The sequence below is a fragment of the Belonocnema kinseyi genome, chromosome 2 (assembly GCF_010883055.1).
Source record: "Belonocnema kinseyi isolate 2016_QV_RU_SX_M_011 chromosome 2, B_treatae_v1, whole genome shotgun sequence".
Taxonomy (NCBI): Eukaryota; Metazoa; Arthropoda; class Insecta; order Hymenoptera; family Cynipidae; genus Belonocnema; species Belonocnema kinseyi.
In genome coordinates this window covers 143,702,807-143,730,465 of record NC_046658.1, presented here as the reverse complement: position 1 = coordinate 143,730,465, position 27,659 = coordinate 143,702,807, and the positions used below count along the sequence as shown (strand labels likewise).

The 27,659-nt window shown below is 32.5% G+C and overlaps 2 protein-coding genes across 3 annotated transcripts in view; both read left to right on the top strand.

The window, feature by feature from the left end:
• The first annotated feature begins 8,937 nt into the window (after positions 1 to 8,937).
• Positions 8,938 to 22,778, top strand: LOC117183010 (protein Wnt-10b). Its single transcript, XM_033376142.1, has 4 exons — positions 8,938 to 9,149; positions 19,174 to 19,427; positions 20,824 to 21,107; positions 22,170 to 22,778. The coding sequence occupies exons 1-4, from the start codon at positions 8,938 to 8,940 to the stop codon at positions 22,701 to 22,703; spliced, it is 1,284 nt and encodes a 427-aa protein (XP_033232033.1). The 3' UTR covers positions 22,704 to 22,778.
• A 3,651-nt stretch (positions 22,779 to 26,429) lies between these two features.
• LOC117166964 (neither inactivation nor afterpotential protein C) overlaps positions 26,430 to 27,659 on the top strand; it is a 21,958-nt gene continuing 20,728 nt past the window's right edge. For both annotated transcript variants that reach the window (XM_033351459.1, XM_033351460.1), the window contains exon 1: positions 26,430 to 26,542. The gene's annotated coding sequence lies outside the window, so the exon portion shown is untranslated. The remainder of the gene's footprint in view (positions 26,543 to 27,659) is intronic.

Sequence of the window (27,659 nt, the reverse complement as noted above, 5' to 3'; positions counted from 1 at the left end):
GTTCCAAGTAAACAATTTTCCACTGTGATTTGACGTGACGTGACGAGACATGTCCTTAGTGGTCAGCTTCATGTTTTAACACGTTCTACTTTCTGTATTATGTAGCCAGCAGTAACACAGAAAAAAATAATGAATTTGTTTTTCCTCAGAAACAAAAAAAATGTTTGCACAGCTAATAGCAATTTTCTGTTATTAAAAGGTAGGGAGCCGCGGTTTTTATCTGAATTTTCAAATTTAATCTTGAATTTTTCTATTTAGGAAAATTCAAAATCATTCAGAAATAGATGGCTATATATTATTTTTAATCTCGATTTTTGATTTCGGCTCACTGTTGTAGTGAAGAAAAAAATGTGAATGATCAAATTAGTCTAAAACTTACAACTTTTATCTGATTGAAGCGCTTTTTTAAAACGCTGAATGTTTTGTGCTAGCTGCTTTTTAAATTTTTTAAATTTTATCTCTGATTAAACGACAAAAGTTTTTTTTTAATGATCATTTCATTTTTTGCAACTTATCATAATTATGTATATTCTTTGATTACAATTTTTATTATATTCTCGACAATTGCATAATGTTGTTGAAATATTTTTTTCTTCACGGAAGTATATTTTTTGGGTTGAAACTTCCATTCATTTGTTGATTTTTTTTCTCAAATACAACTGTTTTTTCATTCACTTTTGTATTAAAAACTCAATTTTTTTTATTTAGAAATTTTGCTCTTGGTGAAAAAATCAAATATTTTGTTGTAACTTCTCTTGTGGGATGAAATTCAACTATTTTGTGGAAAATTAAAATTTTCGATGAAGATGAACTTTCTATTTGAAAATTTATTTTTTAGAGTTAAAAGCTTAACCGTTTTGTAAAAATTCATAATTTTTATTAAAATCTCATCTATTTTGATAGAAATTTGTACTATTTTTCGGAAAATTAACTTAATTGTGAAAAAAACTTTACTTTTTAAATTATGTATCAGGGTCGAAAATGCAACTATTTTGTAGAAAATTCTTCTTTTTTGCGAGAAAATGTATATATTTTTGAAAAAAAATAAAGTTTTTGTTAAAAATTAATTTGTTCGTTGAAGGCAAACTTTTTATTGAAAATTTGTATCACAGAGTCGAAAATTCAACTATTTTATAAAGAATTCACCTCTTTAGTTTAAATCTTAATCACTTTTGAGGGAAAATTTAACTACTTTTAAAAAAATATGGTTTTTAAGTTTAAAAAATGAACTGTATTGTAAAAATTAAACTTTTTTGAATAAAATTTATATCTCAAAGTCGAAAATCCAACTGTTTTGTAGAAAATTCATCTTTTTTGGAAGAAAATCTAAATATTTTTCACAGAATTAATCTTTTCGATAAGAATTTACTTTCTTGTGGAAAATAAAATTATTTTTTTGAAAATTTATGTCACAGAGTCGAAAATTTAATTACTTCGTACAAAATTGGCCTCTTTTGCGTTAAAATTTAAATATTAAAAAAAAATTCAGTTTTTGCGAAAAATCTCTTCGAGTTGAAAGTTCTTCTCTTTTGGGAGAGAATTTAATTGCTTTTATGAAATATTTTTCATCTTTGTTCAAAATTAATTTTATCGTTAAAGATAAATTTTTCTGAAGAAAATTTATATTTGAAAGTCGAAAATGCAACTGTTTTTTTAGAAAATTCAGCTCTTTTGGGAGAAAATTTAAATATTTTTGAGTAATTTTTTTGTGAAAAATTTATTTTATTGCTGCAAATAAACTTTTTCATTGGAAATTAATATTACAGAGGCGAAAATTCAACTATTTTGTAAAAAATTCTTCTTCGATTTAAAAATTCGTCCTTTTTAGAAGATAATTTAATTTTTTATGAAAATTATTTTTTGTTTGTTAAAAAGTAACATTTTCCTTGAAAACAAACTTTTAGTCAAAAATTTATATCTCAGAATGGAAAATTCAACTGTTCTGTACAAAATTCGTCTCTCTTAGAATAAAATTAAATTATTTTTAAGAAATTCCAACTATTTTGTGGAAAATTAATTTAGTTAAAAATTCATAAAATTAATCTTCTCGATTGAAAATTAATTTATTTTCTTTAAAATTACAATGACCTAATTGATAGTTAAACTATTGTCGAAAGATTCATAAATTTAATTTAGAAATTCACATTTCACCTTAAACATTTAAATATTAGTTTTATCTTTTTTTATTTGTTGGAAATTAATTTTTTCAGCTAAAACTTGATTATTCTATTTTTATTAGAAAATGTATTTATTTTACTTTAAAATTGTTAGAAAATTAATCTTGACGGATGAAAATGCATTGTTTAAAATTAGAATTACAACTACTTAATTGAAAGTTAAAGTACTTTGCTTGTAACTAAAAATTAATTTTGTTGTTGAAGATTTATAATTTCGGTTATAAATTAACATATTTGGTTAAAAATCCAACTACTATTTTCATTTTGTTGGAAATTAATTTTTGAACTGAAAAAGTTGAACTATTCTATTTTTCGTTCAAAACTGTACTTGTTTTTTTTAAACTGATCTTTTTCTTTCAAAATTCAACTATTTGGTTAAAAATTCATTTTTTTAAAATATAAATTGAATAAAAGTTAACTACTTTGTTAAAAAATGACCATCTTTTTTGTCGAAGGTTCATAATTTCAGTTAGAAATTGACATCTTTGGGTAAAAATCAAACTACTTTTTTCATTTTTTTGGAAATTAATTTTTTGCAACTGAAACTTGAACCATTCTATTTTTCCTCAAAAAATGTACTTGTTTTATTTTCAAATTGATCTTTTGGTTTAAGAAGTTAACTATTTGGTTGACAATTAATTTTTTTCAATCATAATTTAAATAAATTTTTAACTACTTGGATGAAAATTTAAAAACTTATTTTTTGTTTCAAGGTTCATCATTTCAGTTAGAAATTCACATCTTTGGTTAAAAATCCAACTACTTTTTTTATTTGGTTGGAAATTAGTTTTTGTAACTGAAACTTGAACTTTTTCATTAAAAGATTTACTTGTTTTATTTTTAAATACATCTTTTTGTTTAAAATTTTACTTTTTGGTTGAAAATAAATTTTTTAACATTATAAATTGAATAAAAGTTAACTACTTTGCTAAAAAGTAAATATATATTTTTTTTGTCGAAGGTTCATCATTTCATTTAGAAATTCACATCTTTGGGTAAAAATCCAACTACTTTTTTTATTTTGTTGGAAATTAATTTTTTCAACTGACACTTGAATTTTCTACTTTCTGTTAAAAAATGTGTTTATTTTATTTTAAAATTGACCTTTTAGTTCAAAAATTTGCCTATTTAGATGAAAATTAATTTTTGTAATATTGTAATTTAAATAAGAGTTAAACTACCTTGGTAAAAAAGCAAAGATTTATTTTTTATTTACAGCTTTATCATTTCATTTATAAAATCACATTTTTGGTTAAAAATCCAACTACTTTTTTAATTGTTTTCGAAATTAATTTTTTCAAATAAAACTTGAACATTCTGGTTTTTGGTAAGAAATGTACTTTTTTTATTTTTAAGTTGATCTTTTAATTTAAAAAATTAAGTATTTGTTTGAAAATTCATTTTTTTTAAGATTATAACTTGAATCAAAGTTAAACTACCTTGGTAAAAAATAAAAATTCTCTGTTTGGTTTAATGCTCATCATTTCAGTTAGAAATTCACGTATTTGATTAAAAACAGAACTATGTAAATTGTTAAGAATCCGTTTTCTCAAGAACATAAATTTTTAAGTGAAACTTGAACTGTTGTATTTCTGTTAGAAACTGCATTTCTCTCACTTTAAAATCCATCTATTTGTTTAAAAATTCAACTAATTGGTTAAAAATCCATACAACGAGGAATTTAAAAGCTTTCAATACAGTAGAAAATTTTTTGTTGGCTTCTTCTTTCAAGCGACGGTCGAGGGAAAGGGGGAATCGCGATGAGATGAATTAAAAAAATTGCAACATTTCAGTCTGTGAATTTTACCAAGAAAAATATAGATATAAATTTGGGGTATGTACCTGTATGTGCCTAATAATAATGGAAGCGAAAAGTTTCTCACGGCACAATGACTCCTCCCTCTTTAGACATAAATTGTTTAAGGACAATATAATCAGGGCCATTATAGAGTAATAAACGCCCACCCAATGCACTCTATAGTCTGCACTCTACAGTCTATATAAGAAGGGAGGGCATAAATAGTACCTATAATATAATATAATCTACCTAATATAATATAAGGTCTTTCTTTTTTGCCAAGGACTTTGACAGTCGACAGACTCGGTCTTTCCCATTCTGCTTCGATTCCGGCTCATTCACGCTATAAAGAACCTAGGATGATCCCTAATTGTTTGTTTTCGGATGTGCTCATATTGAAATGGACATACATCTATGTGGGATATTCGTTTTTGAAAAGACGAGGGCGTGCCGGTGATATCTGTATTTTAGGGGCCGAAGCAACCCTTTTCTACCGGTGCAACACATAATAGCTAATGATGGGGTCGCTGCACATTAGGACTAAATTCGTCGACCATGACACGTGTCAGAGAGCTGCAATAGAGGCTCTTGGACACTCTCTATTCTACTCTCAATCCCCACCCCTCCTCTCTCAATTCCCCCCACCCCTCTCACTGTATGCTCACACATTATTAGGATTTGCATTTATCATTTTTTCATCACAACTACTCTGCCAGCTCTTTTGTTTGTGTGTGTGTGTGTGTGTGTGGGTGACCTTGCGCACAACCCACCCCAAACTTTTCTTAATTACAGTTTATCGACAAACATTCCAGAATCTAAATATATTTTTCACACATGGTTACTTCTGCAAATAGAGGGCGCTTTTAAAAAATTTAAAATCCTTTTCAACGTCCGATAATCATGTTAATCTGAAGAATTCATGAAAATGAAACCAAGAATCTGACGAGCAAATTTGGACAACCACTATAAAATGTTCCCATTGCAATTTGAAAAAGAGAACTTTTCTCTTTTTTTCCGTCTAAAAAAGAAAAAATTCGTTTTCCTTTTGGATAAAAATTTTTAAAAAGTTTCAAATGAGAAGGAAACGAACAAATTGCCCTTCCTTCTCTTTTTTTCTTTGTCTTTTTAAAAAACTTTTGTAAAAAATATTCACACTATCTAGCGACCAAATTTGAACCACCACCATAAAATGTTCCAAATTCAATATGAAAAAAAATTTGTTGCCTTTTTTCCCTCTAAAAAAGAAATGAAAAAATTCGTTTTCTCTTTGGACAAAAATAAAAATGAGAAGGAAACCAACCAAATCTCCTTCCTTCTCTTTTTTATTCATTTTATTATTATTATTTTCAAATTAGCATAAAAAATATTTACATTATTTAACGTCCACATTTGGACAACCACCATAAAATGTTCCCATTAAAATTTTTAAAAAAATTTGCCCCTTTTCCCCCTAAAGAAGAACAGAAAAAAATTCGTTTCTCTTTGGACAAAAATAAAAAAGAGAAAAGAAAAATGAAAAGGGAACCAACCGAATCCACTTCTTTCTCTCTTTTTTTTATTATAAACAAATCAAAATAAAAAACATTTGTAAGAAATATTCACCATTTAATGACCAAATTTGGACAATTACCATCAAATGTTCCCATTATAATATAAGAAAATATTCCCTTTTTTTCCTAAAAAAGAAAAAAAATTCGTTTTCCCTTTGGACAAAACTAAAAAAGAAAATTCAGAAGGAAACTTACCAATTCCCCTTCCTTCGGTTTTCTTCTTTAGTCTTTTTTATTTTATTATTATTATTATTGAATCACAATAAAAAACTTCGTAAACAATGTTTACATTATTTAGTGACAAAATTTTGGACAACCACCATAAAATTTTCCCATTGCAATCCGAAAAAAAACTTTTTCCCTTTTTTCCCCCTTGAAAAGAAAATAATTCGTTTTTCCTTTGGACAAAAATAAAAAATAAGAAAGAAAAGGGAGAAGGAAACCAACCAAATCCCCTTCCTTCTCTTTTTTTGTTCTTTTGTCTTTCGTTTTTATTATCATAAAATCACAAAAGAAAACATTTGTAAAAAATATTTACTATATAACGAACAAATTTGGACCATCACTATAAAATGTTCCCATTGCAATATGAAAGAAAAACTTTTTCCATATTTTTTCCCCTAGAAAAGACAAGAAAAAATTCGTTTTCCCTTTGGACAAAAATAAAATATTGAAAAGAATATGGAGAAGGAAACCAACAAAATTTTAACAATCACCATAAAATGTTCCCATCACAATATAAAAAAAAATCCCTTTTTTTCCCCTAAAAAAGAAAAGCAAAAAATTCGTTTTCCCTTCGGGCAAAAATAAAAAAGAGGAAAGGAAAATGAGAAGGAAACCAAACGAATTTACTTCTTTCTCTCTTTTTTTTTGATTATTAACAAACCATAATAAAAAAACATTTGTAAAAAATATCCACTATTTAATGACAAAATTTCAACAACCACCATAAAATGTTCCCATTATGATACAAAGAAAAGAAAAAATCCGTTTTCCCTTTGGACAAAAATAAAAAAGAGGAAAGGAAAATGAGAAGGAACCCAACCGAATTCACTTCTTTCTCTCTTTTTTTTGATTATTATCAAACCATAATAAAAAAACATTTGTAAAAAATATCCACTATATAATGACAAAATTTCAACAACCACCATAAAATGTTCCCATTATGATACAAAGAAAAGAAAAAATCCGTTTTCCCTTCGGGCAAAAATAAAAAAGAGGAAAGAAAAATGAGAAGCAAACTAACCGAACCCTCTTCTTTCTCTTTTTTTCTTTTGTCTTTTTTTATTATTATCAAATCACAATAAAAAACATTTGTAAACAATATTTTTAAAAAAATAATGCAAGAAAATATAGCTGTGTCGCCTATGTTTCTAGCTGTTTCAGCTAAATTTGTCATCTAGAAATAATCTAGATAAATTAGTTGATAATTTTAAGATGGAAAATTGATCTAAAACAGCTAGAAATCTAGGTGACACAGTTATATTTTTTTGGAAGACGAAATCCAGCTAAGCAGTTAGCTGGGACAAATAAACCATTTTTTTCAGTGAATATTACTAATTCGAACGCAAATGTCATTGTTTGGTGCACCCAAATTTGGTGAGTAGATAAAATATTTTCGCTAACCGTACAGGCACTTTACAATAAATCTCATTTTTATGTATTTATGAAACACGTTTATCAACAATTAACCAGAAACTTGTCAGCTCATTGAAAGTGTTTGTGCAATCACAACTTGTTTCACCCTTCTCTATGCAGCTGCTAACGATGGAACTGTATGCGTTAATTGGCCATATACTGAACAGAAAAAATTAGGGTTAAATGTTGTTTTTTATTTTTTAATTTATTATGAACTTAAGCTGTTTTTACGTCGCAATGAATGTGAAATCTGAAAAACAATTTTATGGTTTTTAATGTTCGTTTTTCCTAAAATGAACCAACTGTAGTTCAGTTTTGTTTCAGTAAGTTTTTACATCTTTTAATGTTTAATTTTATTTATTGAGGGAATAACAATAGCAAATTGAAAATGGTTTTAGATTATACCTCTCAGTTTGGACAGGAAATTTTCGAAAAAAATTGAAATTATAATTTTGGGAAATTGAGTTTTTGTAAATAATTTTAATTGAGACTTGAAAAAGTGAAACATTTTCGAGTAGAATAATCATTCTGAGTCAAAACAGTGAAGTTTCGAGAAAAATGAAAAATTTTGAAAAATTTTAATTCAGGTTACGAACAGGACATTTTCTAAAACAATGATATTATTCTTATTTGATACTGATCCAGAAAAATGAACTTTCGAGACAAATGATTATTTTCACATCGAATAATGAATTTTACGAATAGAATTATTCCAATTTAAAACTTTGAACTTTTTTATGAAATATAATTTTGAGTTGGAATAAGAAATTTTCAAAAAGTATTATGATTCTGCTTTGAAACAGTGGATTCTCAAGAAGAATTACAATTTTATCTTCGAATGTAAAATTTTTTGAAAAAATTACAATTTTAACTCGGAACGAAGAATTTTTGAAAAGAATTGTGATTCTTGTTTTGAACAGTGAAATTCCCCCAAAAAATTACAATTTTGTCTTGGGACGTGGAGTTTTCCAAAAGGGATATAATTTTTAATTGAAACGCGAAATTTTCTAAAAGAATTATAATTCTTATTTGGGGCAATGAATTTTCCAAAATAATTACAATTCTATCTTGTCATGAGAAATTTTCGAAAAGAATTACAATTTTGACTTGGACCGAAGAATTTTCGAAAAGAATTACAATTTTCACTTGGAACGAGAAATTTTCGAAAAGAATTTTAAATCTCATTTGGAACAGTGAATTTAAGAAAAAAACGACAATTTTATCTTGGATATGGGGAATTTTCAAAAAAAATTGCAATTTCAACTTGAAACGCGGAATTTTTGATAAGAATTATGATTTTAATTGAAACAATGAGTTTTTCAAAATAATTAAAATTATATCTTGGAATACGGAATTTCCCAAAATAATTACAATTTTATCTTGGAATGAGGAATTTTTCAAAAGAATTACAGGTCTGACTTGGAAAGAGAAATTTTTGAAAATAATTATGTTTCTGATTGCAAACAGTGAACATTAGAAAAAGATTACAATTTTTACTTGGAACTGTGAATTCTTCAACGGAATTAAAATTTTTACTCGGAACGATGAATTTTCAAAAAGAATGTGTCTGGCCTGGGGCATCGAAATTTATAAAAGAAATATAATTGCCAGACCTCGAGAATAAAAATGTACAGAAAAATAAAACTGAAAATGACCGAGAAATCTATATAAAGAAGATGTAGAAAAAATGTAATGTAGTAAGATGTCTTGAAATTACAGAAGTGGGAAGCAAAAGAATGAAACAAAGGAAGGAAGGAATGCATCCACATAAGTCATGGAAGTCTTTAAAAAGAAGATTTCTCTACATTGTACATGGACAGATCTAGTAATTGGCACGCTCAAGAATCTCAAGAATTCACTTTGTTGGGGCGGTAGTAGTAGTTGTGCTGCTGATGATGATGACGATGGTGATGATAATGATGAGGATGGTGGTGGTAGTGGTAGTGGTAACTATGGTGGTGATGATGGTGGTGGTCGAACGATTGTGTTTGTAGTGGGGGTTGGTTCCTTGAAGCTGCTCCCTATCTCTCCTTTCTCTCCCTATAGGTGGTGAGGTGGGACCCTCTTCCGCGCACTGCGCGAGTTCATCTCTCTGACAGCTTATTGTCGTTGTTGGCAAGAGTACAATCAGATTCTGTTCATCTCCAGCACATCAAGGGTAATGCAACGACAGTGAGGTGACGATGACCATGTTACTGACAATGTCAATGACACTGACAATGACTGTCGCTGATAATCTGAAAACTTGTTTCTTATCATTGTTGTTGTTCTTGGAACGACGCTTCTCTTTCGCTGATTAATACCTCGCCTAGGCTCGATTGTTGACTTGCATCAACTGCCTACTTCAACGCCCTGGAAATCTCACATGCAGTCTATTCTACTTCTACATTATTGACTAATGGAGACTGATGGAGAGAGACTGATTTAGAGAAGGTTCACAGAGATTCTGAAGAACTTGAGGAGGCGGAGTAGAAGAGGAAGCATTGGAGGAGAAAGGAGGCGGTCGAGGAAGAAGAGTAGGAGTAGGAGGACCCTCAGGGCGACTTTTATTTTATTTGAGTCTGACACTTGGACGGGAACGCGCACACACCGGAAGTACGGAAGGTGTCTACCTATCCTTCCTACCGAATGACTCGTTCTGACCTGAATCAACAGGACCCACAAAAGGGTTTACAACTTGGGGTTGTATCTCTTGAAAAGAATGTTGCTCCAGTTTGAGGAAGAGATGAAAGAGATTCCTGGATTCAATTTCGGAAATCCGGAAATTCAATCAAATCTTCACTTGCCGAATATGAAATAGGTTTCATATGCACTTTCATCAATTTTGGCTACATTCAGATGTTAACCAATTCCGAAAAGATGAGGATCAATGGGATAATTCGATTGAGATTACGAGTGGGACCAAGAAAATGAAGAATGTTTAATCAAGTGATTGGTGAAATGCGTGTCAGTGTCAACTGCGGTTTTAGGGACCATGGTTCACGCATCTGGTCCGTGGAAACTGGAAAGACATAATTTATTCAAGTGCTGTGTTTTTGTCAACTATATACCAAAGGGCAAACCTCCTATTTATTGTAAATTATTATTAGGAAAGCGACTTGTCGAAATAATTGAAAGGTTGATTCGAATTATACGAAATTCGCAATCAAGAGGAATAGCGTCCAAGAGTCGTCAATTGGTAGAATTGCTCTTGAAAGAAGAAGAGCAATTGAAAAAGAACGCTTAGTGAAAAGGGTTGGGGTTTGGTGCAAGCGAAACCAAGTGCCCCGGGTTAATTTCAGAACCCCTCGAAACGACGGATGCACCCGCTGAATTGCACCGAACTCTCGAACTTGTCGAACGTCAAAGCCGGAACGCCGGTGCCTCAAGCAAAGAGACTCTCTACGCGTGCCAGTCCGCTGATCAGAGAGACCGCTCTGCGATGGCACGAGTCCCAGAAGAGTAGAAAAGATGAGATGAAATGAATGAGATGAGATGAGATAAGATGAGTGGAGACATTGGGAAAGGGACCGTCAGCAAAAATAAGCAGAAATATCTCGAAAGAGGGGTCTTTCCAATTGGGTGCAAGGGGTGTGCAATCCTCGCCGAAAGAAGGGTTGTTACACAATTTTAAAGTGGATAAACCGTGCCAAGGAGAAGAGCCCACGAGGAAACAAGTTGAGGCGATGACAGAATGCCTCCGTTCCGACGCCGACGAGTTCCAAAAGGACTATCACCCAGGACTATTACCACACACCTCGTTTCTGCAATTACGCTCATTACAATTTTCCTCGATAATCCGTAAGTTCACTTTTCAGTTTTTCTATCATTCATTTATTCTTCATTTCCTTATGAGTTCAATTAAAACTGAGCAAAACATTTTTCTTCAAATAAAAAACATTCGCTTTGTTTTCTTTTAAACCACGTGCTATTATGTTGTTTTGTTTCTTTATACAAACAAAATTATTTCACTGATCCAACTTTTCATTCAGATGGAATCCCGAAGAATCAAATTCATTATGTGTGATTACACTTCCAAGCATTCTGTTGTCGATTGAAGTAGCTTCAAACGAATCCAAATCATTCTAAATCAGCATTTCATTTCACGTGAATTCGCTCGCTGGCGGATCAAAGTCCAATTCAAATTAGTTGGTTAGTATTCCAGTATAATTTCGATTAAACCCGCAACATTCTGAGAAAGTTTTTCATTCAACGGTAATCAGCAAAATTATTCCAAATGTTTCCGTTCTAAATCCGAATTCATTCTGAATTAACACGCTTTCATTCCTAATAATTTCCACCTATTTTCGAATGATTCACTCATCAATCCATAATCATTTCAAGCGATTTCAACATAATTGTGAACCAGCTATTCATTTTTCTTCACCATATTCTTACACTAAAATTATTTCATATGATTTTTACATAATTATGAAAAAAGTTTTCTTTATGTTTGAATCCGTTCTCATTTCGCATGATTCTGCTCTCATTCGAAATTCATTCCAAATGATTTTGCATTACTCTAAACAAAATTTTTGTACCGTTTAAATCTATTGTCAAGATTTGCCGAATTTTCAAATTTTGTAATGTGCAAAAATGCCAAGAAACTCATTATCTGGACAAAAAATTCACCAAAATTTTGAAATTCTTCAAAAATATTGCTGAAATTACAAAAATGACTGAAAATATTGAATTGCCAAAGTTTCGAACAAAACAAATATTTATATGTTTTTTTTCTGTTAAAATAATATTTTATTCTATAAAAGGCATTTATTCTCAGGTGTACTATTACATTTAATATTATGGAAATTGGAAAATTTCACAATTTACTACTTTTAGGAATTTTTATTTTATAGGAAAATTTCTGTCCCGGTAATTATTTCGCGATACTTTTCCACATTCATGAACTTGAAAATCCGTCAAAATTATGTCCTTATCATTTCGCATGATTCCGCATCTATTCGGATTTCATTCCGAATTATTTCTCATTATTTCAAACAAAATTGTTTTGTAGTTTGAATCTGTTATAATTCCGCATAATACCTCTTTCATCCTAAGTTTATTTTAAGTTTTCCCTTTTAAAGGATCCCACCCCAAAAGTACAGGAAATGGCTAATCCCATAACGGTCAAATTATTATTATTTTTTTTTTTTTGCGAACCTGCAGAGCAATAATTAAACAAAAATTAACTGTCTTCGGAAGCAAAAACTATTAACTCATAAACTCAAAAGATACACGATTTTTCATCGATTTTTTGTAAGCAGTAGTTTGGAGATTGATTTAACAACCTTCAAACATTTAAGCAAAGAAATCTTTACTTCCTAAAAACAAAAAACGCGGAATATTTTTGGATTAAACTACTGAGGTTGAAAATCACTTCATGATAAATATACATACATTTATTTTAGGGGATGTTTTATCACCCCTTGAGACTTTAAGCCAGGAAATTGACATTTGATTACGACAAAAAGCATAGAAGATATTTCGATTAAACATTTAGGATAGAAAATCACTAAAAAATAAGCACTGGATACTTCACTTGCCATGGAAGTTTCTGAATTTATTTTAAGGGTGGTTTCCACATTCTTTTAAAGATTCTAGTAAGGAAATAGACATTTCCTAACAAGCAAAATTACGGGAGCTTATTGTTGAAAAATTATTGTGGTCGAAAATCAATTTACAATAAATGTACGAAACAAGACCCCCGACAGAGAAAGTTGCTTAATTTATCTCAAGGGATGTTAAAATAAACCCTAAAAGTGAAGGTAAGCATTTTCGATTAAATTTTCGATTGAAAAAAGTCAAAATCTTATTTCTAAGTGATTTCCATGTACGAAGGGGCGAATGAATCCTGTCGTCGGCGAGCGTAAATTTAATGATTAACTTATTTCAAATAAACATTTAGACTACTAGATAACGGACAGTATTGGAATGAATTTTTGGGTGAAGGTCGAATTGAACAGTATGCATTTTTGAGTAAAAACCTGATTTATTCAGATCAGAACTAATTGCATTTTTTTCGCAAAATTTGGATTAAATTGTATTGGAACTGAATGAATTTTTTTCCAGAGCTCAATTCAGCTGAACTGTCTCGTAAAAGGATAAGTTTAGTTTGTGCTTGCTGCAACAAGATCTTTAAAAAAATGAAAATCTTTATAGCCTTAAATTCAATAAATAATACTTTTGATAAAAAAGATGCGTTTCAGAGTTGAACAGGGTTTCTATGGTTCTTGGGTGCCCATGGATCATTTCTGAGAGTTAGTGACAGTGCCAGTTGTACTTGGGATCCTAGGGATGATTTATGTGAGTTGCAGAGAGTGCCAGTTGATCTTGGGATCCTAGGGATAATGTATAATAGTTGAGAAGTGTGTCAGTTGTTCTTGGGATCCGAGGGACAAATTTAGGTGAGTTAAGGAGAATGACAGTTGTTCTTAAGACCTTAGGGATAATTTACATGAGTTGGAGAGAGTGCCAATTATTCTTGGGATCGAAGGGATAATTTATGTGAGTTGGAGAGAGTGCCAGTTGTTCTTGGGATCCTAGGGATAATTTATGTGAGTTGTGAAGTGTGCCAGTTGTTGTTGGGATCCTAGGGATAATGTATGAGAGTTGGGGAGAGTGTCAGTTGTTCTTGGATCCTAGGGACAAATTTATGTTAATTAGGGGGAATGTCAGTTGTTCTTAGGATCGTAGGGATAATTTATATGAGTTGGAGAGAGTGCCAGTTATTCTTGGGATCCTAGGTAAAATTTATGTAAGTTAAAGAGAGTGCCAGTTGTTCTTGGTATCCTGGGGATAATTTATGTTAGTTAGGAAGAGTGCCAGTTGTTGTTGGGATCTTAGGGATAATGTATGAGAGTTGAGGAGAGTGTCAGTTGTTCTTGGGATCCTAGGGACAACTTTATGTGAGTTAGAGAGAATGTCAGTTGTTCTTAGGATCGTAGGGATAATTTATATGAGTTGGAGAGAGTGCCAGTTATTCTTGGGATCCTAGGGAAAATTTATGTAAGTTGAAGAGAGTGCCAGTTGTTCTTGGGATCCTGGGGATAATTTATGTGAGTTGTGAAGAGTGCCATTTATTTTTGGGATCCTGTGGATAATTTATATGAGTGGAAGAGAGTGCCAGTTTTTTTGGGATCTTAGGGATAATTGATCAGAGTTGGAGAGAATTCCAGAGGCTCTTTGGCTCCTAGAGATCATTAATGAGATAATGACAAGGCTCTTGTGGTTCTTGGGAGCCTAGGGATAATCTCTAAGGGTTGACGAGAATGTCAGCGGTTCTTGGGTGCCTAGAGAAAACTCATGAAATTGGGAATTAATTTTGGTGATTCTTGGGTTGGTGGTTCTTGAAAGCCTAGAGATAATCCCTTAAGGTTAAAAAGAGTGTCAGTGGTTCTTGGATACCTAGAAAAAACTTCAAAGATTTGGACAGGGCATCCGTGGTTATTGGATGTCTGAAGAATAATTCTCAGAGTTGAGCAGTTTTTCCGTGATTCTTGGGAGCCTATGGATTACTTCTGAGATTTGTAGTGACTGTCAGTTGTTCTTGGGACCCTAAGGATAATTTATATGAATTAGAGCGTGCGTGATTATAGGATGCCTAGTGATATTTTTCTGAAATTTTGAGTTAATGTCAGAGATTCTTGTGATCCTAGGGAAAATTTATGAGAGTTGATCAAAACGTCGGTGGTTCTTGGGCATCCAGAAATAACTCCTAAAAGTTGAATAGAGTTACGGTGATTCTCAGGCACCCAGAAATAACTCCCAAAAGTTGAATAGAGATACGGTGGCCCTTGGGTGCCTAGAGAAAACTCATGAAATTTGGAAATTTTTTTATGATTCTTGGATGCCTAGAAAAATTCCTTAATGCTTGGGAGGCTATCATTGATTCTTGATTGCCTAAAAATAATTCCTTAAAGTTGCAGAAAGTGGCAATGGATCTCAGGCTCCTTAATAAGAGTAGGACAAGACGCTCATGGTCCTTGGGAGCCTAGGGATAATCCCTAAGGGTTGATTAGAGTGTCAGCGGTTCTTGGGTGGCTAGAGAAAATTGTTGAGAGTTGTATATGCCGTCTCTGGTTATTGGGTGCCTATGGAAAATTTATGAAATTTAGAGATAGTTTTAGTGATTCTTGGATGCCAAGGGATGCCAAGATGTCAGTGATTCTTGAGCTCCTATGAATAATTAATGAGAGCTGGACAGGGCATTTGTGGTTCTTAGGGGTCTAGGGATAATCCCTTAAGGATTAATAAAGCGTCACTGGTTCTTGGGTGCCTAAAGAGAATTTCAGAGATTTAGACAGGGCGTCCGTGGTTATTCGGTGCCTAGAAATAGTTCATGAAACCTTGACAAAGTGTGGTTAATTTTTGTAGGTCTAGGAAAGTTTTCTAAAAGTTAGAGAATGTTTGTGGTTCTTAGGAGAGTAGGGGTTGACCCTAAGGGTTGACGAGAGTGTCAGCGATTCTTGGGCGCCTAGAAAAAATATATGAGAGTTGAACAGAGTGTCTATGGTTATTGGGTGCCTAGTGAACATGCATGTAATATGGAAATAGTTTCGGTGCTTCTTAGGTGCCAAGTAATAATTTCGGGAGCATTGGACAGGACGCCAGTAGTCTTTAGGCTCTTCGGGATAGTAATGAGAGTTGAATAGAATGTCTATGGTTCTTGGGTGCTGAGGGATGAAATTCCAATGATTTTTATTAGTTTCAGCTAAGATTCGTTGTAGCAATGTCAGGAATTCGGATGGCAAATTATTTCCTGATTTTAGTTTTAATGTTTGATTTTTGAGTAGTTTTCTATATGCAAGAAAGAGAGAGAGAGAGAGTGAGAGATACGCAAAAAATCGTATTTTTGTCTTAATATTCATAAAAGTTTATTAATTGAATAACTATTTTTGCAAAAATAACTGTTACTTCATCCCCTTTGTTCCTTATCTTTCTTATGTTTTTATCCTTTTTTTATTTCATTCCGTCGTTTACTCCTTACTCGCTCTGACTATCTCTCTTTCATCCACAATTTTATTCTGTCTTTTTCTCAGAAGTTCTCTCTTTTTAAACGTATTCCCCATTAAAAGCGAAATTCCATTCCGCGTTTCTCTCATCTCGCTTGCTACGAGATCCAAGGGAAAATAAAACAGGCACATCGTCGCGCCATCTTGGATTCTTCTGCGACCCCTGGGTTATTACAAAAATGCGGGACATGCATACCCGTTTCAACACAAGTATACATCTGTCTTCGTTATCGCTCTTGTTCAATATTTACACATTTTCAGATTGCAAAAAACTTGTCATTTTCTTCATGATTAAAAATATTTGCTTTAATTGCTATTTTCACATTAAAGATTAACATTTTGCAAAATATATAGAAACTCTTGAGAGTGTCAAAATGTGGACGTGTAATATTTCATTAAAAGTAAATTTACCACAACTCAAGTTTAATTAATTATATAATCCTTTTAAATTTTTAAGCAACTAAGACAAATTCAACAGTTTTATCTAGTTCGATCAGGAAAGGACTTATTGTGTATGAACAAATAACACTTTTTTCAAATATTTTTTTTCTGAAACAAAAACTTCAGAACTAATAGTTTTCTTCTTATTTCAGGTGAAATTTTAGGGACTTCATAATATTACTTTTTGCTCTAATAAAAGTAATATTATTCCGCCAACAAAAAATACAAGTGTCAGCGCCAATGTCATGAAAAAATTGGACACTTTACTCTTACAGCGATTACTTTTTACACAATTGTTATTGGCCAGTAATTTTTCGAATTATGAATATCTATATAAGTCTTTATAATATTTCGTTCGCGGCTAATAAATTCTGTTAGCAGTGGTGTTTCTTTTTTTAATGATCTTTTGTTTCTTTGCTCTTAGACTGACTTCCTATTATAAAGTGACATTTGATACTTGATGTCCTGTTGACATTTCAATAACTTTTGGCGATCTATTTGTGGAATAGTGTTGAAAAGCAAACACTCGAGTCTACGGCGTGTCACGGCTATTTGTTGGTGGAGTTAAGATCATTAATCTGCTTTCGGTAGATCATCAATAGTGCGAAAGATAGCCTTGAGGCAACAGTGTACCTGTAATGGGAGCTCTCAATAACCCCGAGGGCCCTTCACCTTCATCCTTTCCCACACACCGAACAAGTGGAGGGATGGTCACCACATACGTTCCTCTCTTCCTTCCTCCCCTCACACCTCTTTTCTCTTTCTTTTACATTCGTGCTAATGCTACACAACTTTTACTTTAAGAGAAGCACGTCGACTAATTTGTTTCGCAGATAACTACCGACACACTTAAAGCTTATCTTAAAGAAAAAATTCAAGGTGTTAATGAAAATTGCTTACTTCAAATTTTATAATGTATTTCCATATGTTTCATCTGGTGTTCAATATAAGTAAGAGTATCGTAAAAAATTTCTTTAAACCGTATAGAAATTTAAAAAATTAGTATTACATTACATTGCATGTCCGTCCACCCTGATGGAAGTTTCGGAATAGAATTGATTTTGCTTGCATCTATTTCTATCTGCGTGAAGCAAAATGAACCCTAAGCCAAACATTTGTATCCACATGGTTTCGTATCGCTATGAACCAATTTTTCATTCAGATTGAATCAGCGAAAATCAAATCAATGTCAAATTATTCGCTGCTAATTAGCCAATCATACGAATTTAATCAAAATAATTCGGCCATCAATCCCTATTCATCAAAATCATTCTGAAATAGTTTTTTCATTTAACGTTTATCGCCAAAATCTTCTAAATCATTCAATTCTAAATTCAAGCTCATTTCGAATGTTAACGCTGCCAGTCCAAATAATTTTCACCTTTTTTCTACCAATTCCGTTGACAATTCACAGCCATTCCAAATGATTTTACATCATTGTGATCCAACTGTTTGTTCTGCCTCAATATTTTCTCATTCTGACTTGATTTCGAATTATTACATTGTGGTTGCAGTACTTTTATTCTAAATAATTCTACATTATTGTCTGCAAAGTTTTCATTACCTGTGAATTCGTTCTTATTCCTTCTGATTCTGCATAAGTTCGGATTTAATTTAAAAAGATTTCGCATCATTCGGAGCAACATTTTTGTTCTGCGTAAGTCCGTTATCATTCCGCGGACTTGCTCTGTAATGTCGAATTCTCTGCAAAATAGTTCCGCATTATTCTGGACAAAATCTTCATTTCGTTTAAATCCGTTCTCATTCCGCGTGATTCCGTTAACACTCGGAATTAATCCTAAAATATTTCGAAGTATTCCTAATAAAATTTTTATTTCGTTTGAATCTTTTATCATTACACATGATTCCACTTTTACTCTTTATACATTCCAAACGATTTCGCAGTATTCTAAAAAAAAAATCCTTCTGTCTGAGTCTGAATCTGCATAATCCCACATCACTTTACTATCATTCTGAAGTTATTCCAAAATGATTTCGCATTATTCTAAAACAAGTTGTCATTTTGAACTATTAAACATTACTTCCGATTAATCTTTTCCTGTAGAAAATGGTCCTTTTTTACGAAATAAATACTGATCATTAAAAGTTACTTATTTTCAAAGTCTTAAAATCAGGAGGTTTCACGCCAAACATCAAACCAAACATCCAGGCTAATGCAGATACTTCTCATAAATTCAGATTTACCCGCTCTACCCTATAATCACGTCGGTGAAACAAAGTTTAAATTTCGACGTAATTATAACTGCTTGTAGATTAGATTTCTTAATCAATCACTTATTTCAACTTTTCATTTTGAATCTCAGTTCAATTTTTTTTTATCTACAAAAAAATATTAGATTTAATCAATTAAAATTCTCAATAATCATAAGCAAAAAATATACTGGAACCATTTATTCTCGGTAATTGTTCTGAACGTCGAAGTTGCGGCAAGCGAATTGAAACTGCACTACGTTTAAGTTGGTGTCATTTTCTGGAATACCACCTTCTCTCGGCGAAATTCCATGCTTGAAACTGAGAGAAAAGTTATTAATAAAAACATTGATATTATCTATTTCCAGAGTAATATGTCTCGAGAGTAATTCTGTGGACGACTGGGTGAGTGGAAACTCCGTAGTATGTAATGGAGTGCCAGGCCTAACTAAGGAGCAACGAGAACTTTGCCACCGGAACCCAGACGTAACAGTTGCAGCTGTAAAAGGTCTTCAAATGGCGATATCCGAATGCCAACATCAGTTTATGTGGCACAGGTGGAATTGCTCTAGTCTTACACCGAGTAGTAGAACCCAGCAGAGCAGCGTTTTGTTTCAACGAGGTGAGAAAAATTATGCATCTCCCCCTTACTTATTGCTTATTTACTTACTTCCCCTCATTTATACCATTCAGCTATTTGTAATGTGAGGAAGGAGGTAAAGGTTTCTTTAGATTGTTTAAGAATTCTTGTGGTACTTATTTAAGTAACAAGTTCGCTTCGCAAAAGTGATCCGACCCATGTTGCTGATCATTCTCTCTAGCAATCACCCCAAGTGAAGGTCCTCACAAAGTCGTCATGTGAGGTTCCCCACTTGGGTCTACTAATATCCAAGGTCTTTTGTTTCAGGCGTTATTCACTCTAATGACACTCTTTTTATTGACTATTTTCCGCCATTTTTTCTTTTCTGGCATACTTCTCTAGCTTCTTTCACGTCCATGCATTTTTTCATGCAGACTCTCGTAATTCTGCAGCTTCTTATGTCTCTTCTAACTAAGATTTTATTCACACATTCTAACCATTCTTTCCGCGGTCTACCTCTGAGCACGCTGCCATTTACTTTACCCTGACACAGTTGTTTCGTTAGTCGTTCATTTGGCATTCTCTCAACATGCTCAAACCATCCTAACCGATTTCTTTCTACTTAATCAATTCAAACAGACCTATATAGAGCCATGTAACTCCCGCAGGAATTATAATATTTTGGGGACTGGCCCACGCTACCTGTTATTGTTGTAACATTTCATGTTAACTGACATAGGTTTTAATATTTATTACATCTTGATTGAAAATTAAATTTGTTTATGCATTTGCGTAACATTTAAATCACGTATCACTATGATCAAAAAGACTAGAACGAGCGTGCACTATATTTTAGAATTATTAAATATCTGAAATTGCCATACCACCTATTGTCTTTAAAAGAAAGAAACTTCATGTAAAGATTTTGCTTGATACTTTATTACTCCTTCTATTGCACCTTGATCGTCTACCTTTCAAGAGAAGATACGTATAACTTCCAATGGTAGGATTTACGAGTCCCCTTGTCTCCCTCTTGACCAGCAGTTGAAGTAACATGGCAAGAGCCACTTCATCCTATAGCATCTGCATTAAAAAACAGCCTCTGTCGATTCCCGTATATAGAAAAATCTCCCCAGGACAACACCATCCTCTGCAAATCCTTATAAAGATTCCTTTTTTCCACTTTACATATATTTTCAGTTAAAGATCAATTCACCAAATTTAACAGAAAAGTGGTCCCTTGCAAGTTTTTTTTTATAAAAATAGAGGCCACCCTTAAACAGAATTAAAAACCGCGGTCAGGTGACTTGTCTGAATTGCAGTTAACGGTGTTTTTAAAAATCACGGTGAAATTAAACACCCCACAGTTAATCTCAGAAATATTGAATATTGATCTGCCTCCTGATGATAATTATCCAATACTTCTATTTTGTTGCAGGCTACAAGGAAACGGCTTTTGCGTACGCGATTTCGGCAGCTGGAATAGCTCACAACGTAGCTCGTGCTTGCAGCATGGGACGCTTAATATCCTGTAGTTGCGATCCGTCAAGCTACAGAGGAAAGTCTCTTATCAAGCCTAAAAGTACACAGTGGAAATGGGGAGGATGTTCTCATAATCTTGATTATGGAATCGAGTTCTCCAAGCAGTTCTTGGATTCGCGGGAAAAGGCAGGCGACATCCAGTCTACGGTCAATTTACATAATAACCAAGCTGGTCGTTTAGTGAGTATATTGCCACATGCTTTTTTATCACGTACCAGAAACTTTGACAAACATTTCTAAAGTTCTCAACATTTTTTAATTTTTGTCATAAATATCTGTTTTTTTTTAAATATCAGTTTTTACATTTTTCTTTAAGAATTCATCGTTTTTTATTGATAATTTAACTACTTAGTTAAAAGTTGAACTAGTTTTTTTAAATTCAGTTTTTGCTTGAAAATGATTTTCTTTGGTTGAAAATTAAACTGTTTTATTAAAAGTCTGTTTCATTTTACTTTCAAACGTTTTAGTGTTATTTTGAAACGCAATTTAGAATATTTTAACTCCTGATATGCGGAGATAATCGATAATTTATTTGGCAGAATTCTGTATAATTAAAAAGGAAAGTAACAAACTTAGACTGGACCACCCAGTCGCAGTCTCATTAACTGTTTTGTAGTCACCTCTTTGTCCACGAGAATCTTTCTTGGCCTTCGCCTTGACTTGAAATCTGACTATCAGGCGCGCCTGGCGTTTACCTGTTTACAGAAAGCGTTAGATTCGGGAGTTTTTGCTTGTCAAGCATCAGCGACCGGCTTTACGTGCCTGAGCCTGTGAATATAAAGTCCAGGGAAAAACAAAATACTTGTATTTTATAAATTATACCCTTATCCAGTAAGAAATATCTCATCAAATATGACTAATTTATACCTCGATAATATATCAACGTATTTTCTTCTTCATTTAATTCATTATCAATACACCAAAATTTAAGTAACTATTTTTTAGGACTGGTTTAGAAACATTATTTAATCAGTCTTGAACCATCCTTTGATATAATCAATTTTATTCTTTACATTGGAGCTTCTAATAGACGGCATATTTAATTACATACATTTTTTACACGGAGGGAAATTTCAAGAGTCTCGAATTCTATGATTTTAAATCACAAAGTCCGAGACTTTAAAGTACGCAAAGATTGTAGCTCTTAAGTCACGTGCTTCTGTGAATTAATCTTTTGAACTGTTTCTCCGGGAAATAATATTTTTCTAATATTTCAAATAAAAAAAAACCCTTTGATTTCAGGCTGTAGCAAACAATATGCAGGTTCGATGCAAGTGCCACGGAATGTCGGGTTCCTGTGAACTAAAAACTTGCTGGAAAGTGGCACCAGACTTCAGGATAGTGGGCAAAACACTGAAGGATCGTTTTCGAAATGCCGTTCTTGTTGCGCAAAGTAATTTGGGTAGCATAACGCCTTTGACAAGAAACAGAGGATCGCGTCGCCGTAGGCCAGCATCTCGACAAAAGCAGCGGAAACGGCGCAAAGGCCGAAATCAGAAGAGGAAAACACGCGACCTATCCAAGCAACTCTTCTACTACCAAAGGTCACCGAACTTTTGCGAAAAGGATCATGCAGCTGACATTCCCGGGACAACAGGTCGTAGGTGTAACAGGACAAGTCCAGGTGGTGATGGATGTGCATCTTTATGTTGTGGCAGAGGTTACAATGTCTTGCGACAACGCAGAACTGAAAAGTGCCATTGCAAGTTTCACTGGTGTTGTTTCGTTCAGTGTCAGAACTGTACAATTGAAGAGTGGATTACGGTTTGCAAGTGAATTCTCAACCCACAACTCATCTTTAAAGTAGAACATTCTGCGAACTGCATCACGTAAACCTTCTGTGTTTTAAAAACTCTTAGCGAAAGAAAGACTTACCTTTGCTCTAGTATTAATTAAGTTATGGAAAAAAAGAAAATTAAAAAAATATTAAATTATACGTATTTCATGTTAACTGACTTCATTATTTAAAAACATACCTTCATGTGAAGTGTTTTTTTTTTTAAATTGATGCCGCTAAAATCTGGCGATTGCGGGTAGAGATCATCCATAAAAATTCTTCTGCAAAGAGGAAAAAGCGAGTTTCTTTTGATGAAAAGTACCCGCCATTTCTCTTGCAGAAATGTCTGCTTTAAAACTCGCAGCTGTAAGAATTCTGCGTAAGAAGATAATATTAGATTATGTACCTAGGCAGTGAAGTTGAACTTTATACGAGGATGCAGAATTTAAAGTCCGCACTAAACGTAATGATATGCTTATGTCCTAGCTTTACTGCCATCGTGCATAAGATACTTTATCTGAAAAAGGTAGAATAAGAGCTCTTTTTCTGGAAAATAGCGCTTGATTGTGACGCATACCCACGCGCGTGGGGTGACGTTAGATGTCCAAAATCCACTTCGTAGTTAAGCTCAAGTTTAAAAAGAATTCTTCTCACTCTTTTCTTTCACTTTTCTTTCACTTCTCACTCACTTCTTACTCCTTGCTGTCACTTTACGTGCCGCGCGTCACAGTACAATAAGGTACTATTTTACTGCCACTTTGCGAGAACGTAAAAAGCGCTTGTTCTGCCTATTTCAGATAAAATACATTTTTTAAATTTCTTTTTCGTATTTTGAGCACTACAAAAAGGCCCTTAGAAGAAAAATAACGATCCCAAAAACTTAAGCTACTTTTATTATTTTTAAACAGTAACTTTTCATATTAATATCTCATGATATTAATAATTCGCACTACTAGTTACTTCTTACAATCCCCTAATTAAAATATCTAGAGATCTTACAAGAATTCCCGTCACCATCAATAACTCTGTAGATACTTCCAAAAGTCAAACTTCACGATTAACATTTAAAAAACCAGAACTTTTAATAAAATGCGTCAATTAAACTAAATTAATTCTCAGATATATATTTTTTACTAGAAACAGTGGACCCTTTGAACCAAGTATCATTACTGTTCCTTTGAAACTGATTAAAAAAACACATAACTGTAGTAAAGCGTAACATGAAATAGAGAACGCTTTGCTTATGGTAATTTAAAAATATTTTGAAATGTTCTGAGTAAATTGAAAATCTTGTTTCTTTTTTAATTAATCTTTTTAGATTTTATTTTTGCCGAAAAAATAGTAGTAGTGATAAAATATTCATCTTGGATTTTGCTGTCTTTTTAATTATCCTACGATACAGAATGTGGGTAAGATTTACCACAATTCATGAAATTTGAGAAGCATTGTAAAACCTGGAATTTTGAATAAATTGTGTGAAATAAAGTGAATTAATTCTTAAGGGGTAACACCACTCTAGCGGCCGGAAAAAGTTTGAAAGACCTTCACGGGAGAATGGTTTTCTCGTAAAGTATAAGACCTGGAACGGAAAATTAAAAAATTTATAATCTATATACTGTTGGCTGTAGAATTACGTAGATTTTTTTTATCAAATTATGTAAAAATAGTGCACTTTTGAAGAAATGAATCGATTTAAAAAAAATTGGCGATAAATTTTTTACGAAAAAAAGTTTAAATTAAATCAAAAAGTGGCTACATACTTTCATATAGAATGTAATTATGAATTTTTACAATCAAATCCTAATGAGAAGGCATTGGTTTTATGTGAAATTTTACTTTTTTGTTTTCATCAAATCTCTACGTTTCGAGAACCCCTGAGTCAGAAAAAACGATTTTTACGAAGATGTTTGTCTGTCTGTAGTCTGTAGTCAGTATCGTGTAGGCTTGATAACTTTCAAAAAATGTATCAGATTGGATTCTGCTTTGGCATACTTTTTTAAAGCTTAAAAAGAATGAACGAGTTCTTAAATCAGCTTTTTTCGATGAAATTTAAGAAATAAGCGAATTTTCAAAATTTCTGGGAACATTTTTTTCACGATTTAAAAGTTCTATGTACGGGTATTCAGAGTACTCGGAAACTTGATTAATTTATTTTTTTGACTTCTTTTGATCAGAAGAAAATGATCAGAGTTATAGCATTTTCAAAATAAAGTAAAATAAAATGAACATTTTGAGCCAAATAACACGTGATATGGAAAAGCCCAGAGGATAAAAACGTTGATTTTTGAAAGCCCTACAAGAATATCAGAAAAATAAAGAAAATTTAAAAATCAATTTTGCGGCCAAGCTATGGTAGATATGAAAAAAATTAGTGAATTAAAATTGCGCGTCCTGAAAAGATCTACAAAAAATTGCTCTGCAAAAGTTACTCTTTTAAAAAATAGCGAAAACTCATTCAAAGTCATGAATTTTTTTGATAATATATTTAAAATATATTGAAAGTAAAAAAAAACTTTTTGGTAAAAGGACAAAAGATACAATAACATTTTATTTAAAAACATTTTAGCCCTAAATAATATCAACGTTGACTATAAAAAAATTTAATTAATGGGAAAGCGACACAAGTTGAAATAAAATGTTTAAGAATAATTTTGTATTTTATTACAATGCTCATTTTTTTAAGGGTCAAAATAAGACAATGAAAATACTTTTGTTCCAATACTAATGCTTATTATGAATGTTAATAATATAATATGCGATATCTGCACAATATATTTAGGCCCAACTGTATACTGTTTTTATGATCCTAAGGTATTGTTTGAGCCAAAAAATCTCAGAGTGGTGTTATCCTTAAATAAATATTTTTAAACAGACACGATACATGCTTGGAACCAGCTTCTACCGTTGGGAATCAGGAAGCACCAACCCGAAATGACCCTCCGTTTCCATCACAATTTATTCCGTCATAAACCACTTTTTTTTTTAAATTGAACAAAAATTTGTGTGAATTGTGCGCATCAGCATGCACTTATTGAATAAGGGATGTGGGAAGCAAAATGGATTGCCAGTTTGTAAGCCCTCGCAAGGTCAAGATAATATATACATGCACTAAATATAAAGAGATTAGTAGTTCATACCTAGGAAAGGAAACAGAGTATAAAGAACATGCAAATTCAAATCGAAATCATAAATAAAAAAGTGATTCCTCTGAATGATCCAAATAATGATACAATAGTCAAATGTGAGAATGTTATCTTAAAAGCATGTTATAGTTAATAAATGAGCGCAATTTAGTCTTGGAATGTTTGTATTTACGATAATAAATATTTTTCTTTGAAACTCCAAGAAATGTCAAGAAAGATGCTCACTTTGAATAATTTAAAAAATAGAAACTCGCTAAAACAGAAATGATCTTTAATTACTTATTCAAAAGGGGCTAATTAGCTCGGTTTTCATGTTTCTTAAAATGTTCCAAAGTTTCAGCGAAAATTATGAAACGTGAAGACAAACATGCGGAGTGTGAATTGCGCTAGGTAAGTATGACACGTCCTTAATTCTTAAAACATCAAGATCGATATATTGTTCGCGCATACTTGGGAAATAGATTTCAGGGACTTAAGCTCAACCATGCGGGACGAAAGAGGGAAGGATCAATGAGCTAACAGGCTTGCGAGTTAGCAGTTAGTTAATTAAGTCGGCTTTATTAGATTATAGAAGCCAAGCACCCCTCTGCCGCCTACCACCTACGCGAGAGTCTTATTCTCTTCGGGGTGCTTGCATTACGAGGGCGGACGCCGCAGGCCTACAACAGCTAACATACCAGACGTCTTAATTAGAGGTGAGTTCAGACCCTGCAATGTTCTAAGAGCCCTTTCTTATTGTTCTTCCACACATATCGTACTTCTGTAATTACCTTTTTTCCCTCCACCTCACCTCTACTCTCTATCTTCCTCTATCTTCTCTCAACATCACTTTTCAATCATATAGTGCACTCAGCGATAAATCTGTATTGATTGAATTCAATCAGAATGAGATTCGTCCAATGCTGTAGCACACATGTGGCTATTTCTCATTTTAATAAGTCTTCAGAGATACAAGGACATCGAAATATATCTTCCAAGCAGCCATTCACATCCCCAAAACAACATCTCTTTTTATCTCTTGATTACATTACTGTGTCCGGTAATATCTATCTTTTTGTATGTCCTGGTCTACCCTTCACAAAATCAAGAGTAAATCAATATTGATCTTCATTGAAGTTTTGTAAGTATCTGTCTGATTTTGTTGGATTCTGTTAGACCACCAAATAGGGAAATTTTCCCTATTTTCCATGGCTATTTTCCATGGCCATGAATAATATGGAATTCCCAATAGAACTTGACCTGGTTTCTCATTACATGTCCACAAATTATTTTCACGATATGGCGTCAAGTCCGTAGAGCAGGGCTCACCAAAAGGCAGCCATTGGCTGCATTGGCTGCCAGTGGCAGTCAAAAGACTAGGTCAAACTGGCCCTAACAAATCTTGTCGTTCGACTGGTTTCTAGCCCTTCACGGTCATTATACCTCCCGCCGCGCCGGGCTTGAAAGACATTATCCTTTCCAAATATGAAATACAATTAGAAAAAAATATATCAGCGTTTGATTTAATAATATAAAAATAAATATTAACTTCTTATTGAATAATATTTATATATTTCACACAATTGATATAATGTATAATGATAAAATGTTTTGATGATATTGTTCAAATTTCTTTAATAAATATTTATTGAAATAAGCTATAGCTATAATATGACTATGTTATCTGTTAATACTAAATGATTAATAGGTAGTTTCAAAATAATAAGAAAGATATTTCATTATTTCTTGAATGAAATAATAAGAATAAGAAAAATTTAAATGGATAATTGTCAAATTCTACAACTCAAATTCTAGTTTACTTGAACTATAAAA

Coding starts and splice junctions, on each gene's coding strand:
- LOC117183010 (XM_033376142.1), top strand. CDS start 8,938: ATGGAAGTCTTTAAAAAGAAGATTTCTCTACATTGTACATGGACAGAT. Junction 9,150..19,173: donor GGTGGTGGTCGAACGATTGT/GTTTGTAGTGGG, acceptor ATCTATTTCCAG/AGTAATATGTCTCGAGAGTA. Junction 21,108..22,169: donor ATAACCAAGCTGGTCGTTTA/GTGAGTATATTG, acceptor CTTTGATTTCAG/GCTGTAGCAAACAATATGCA.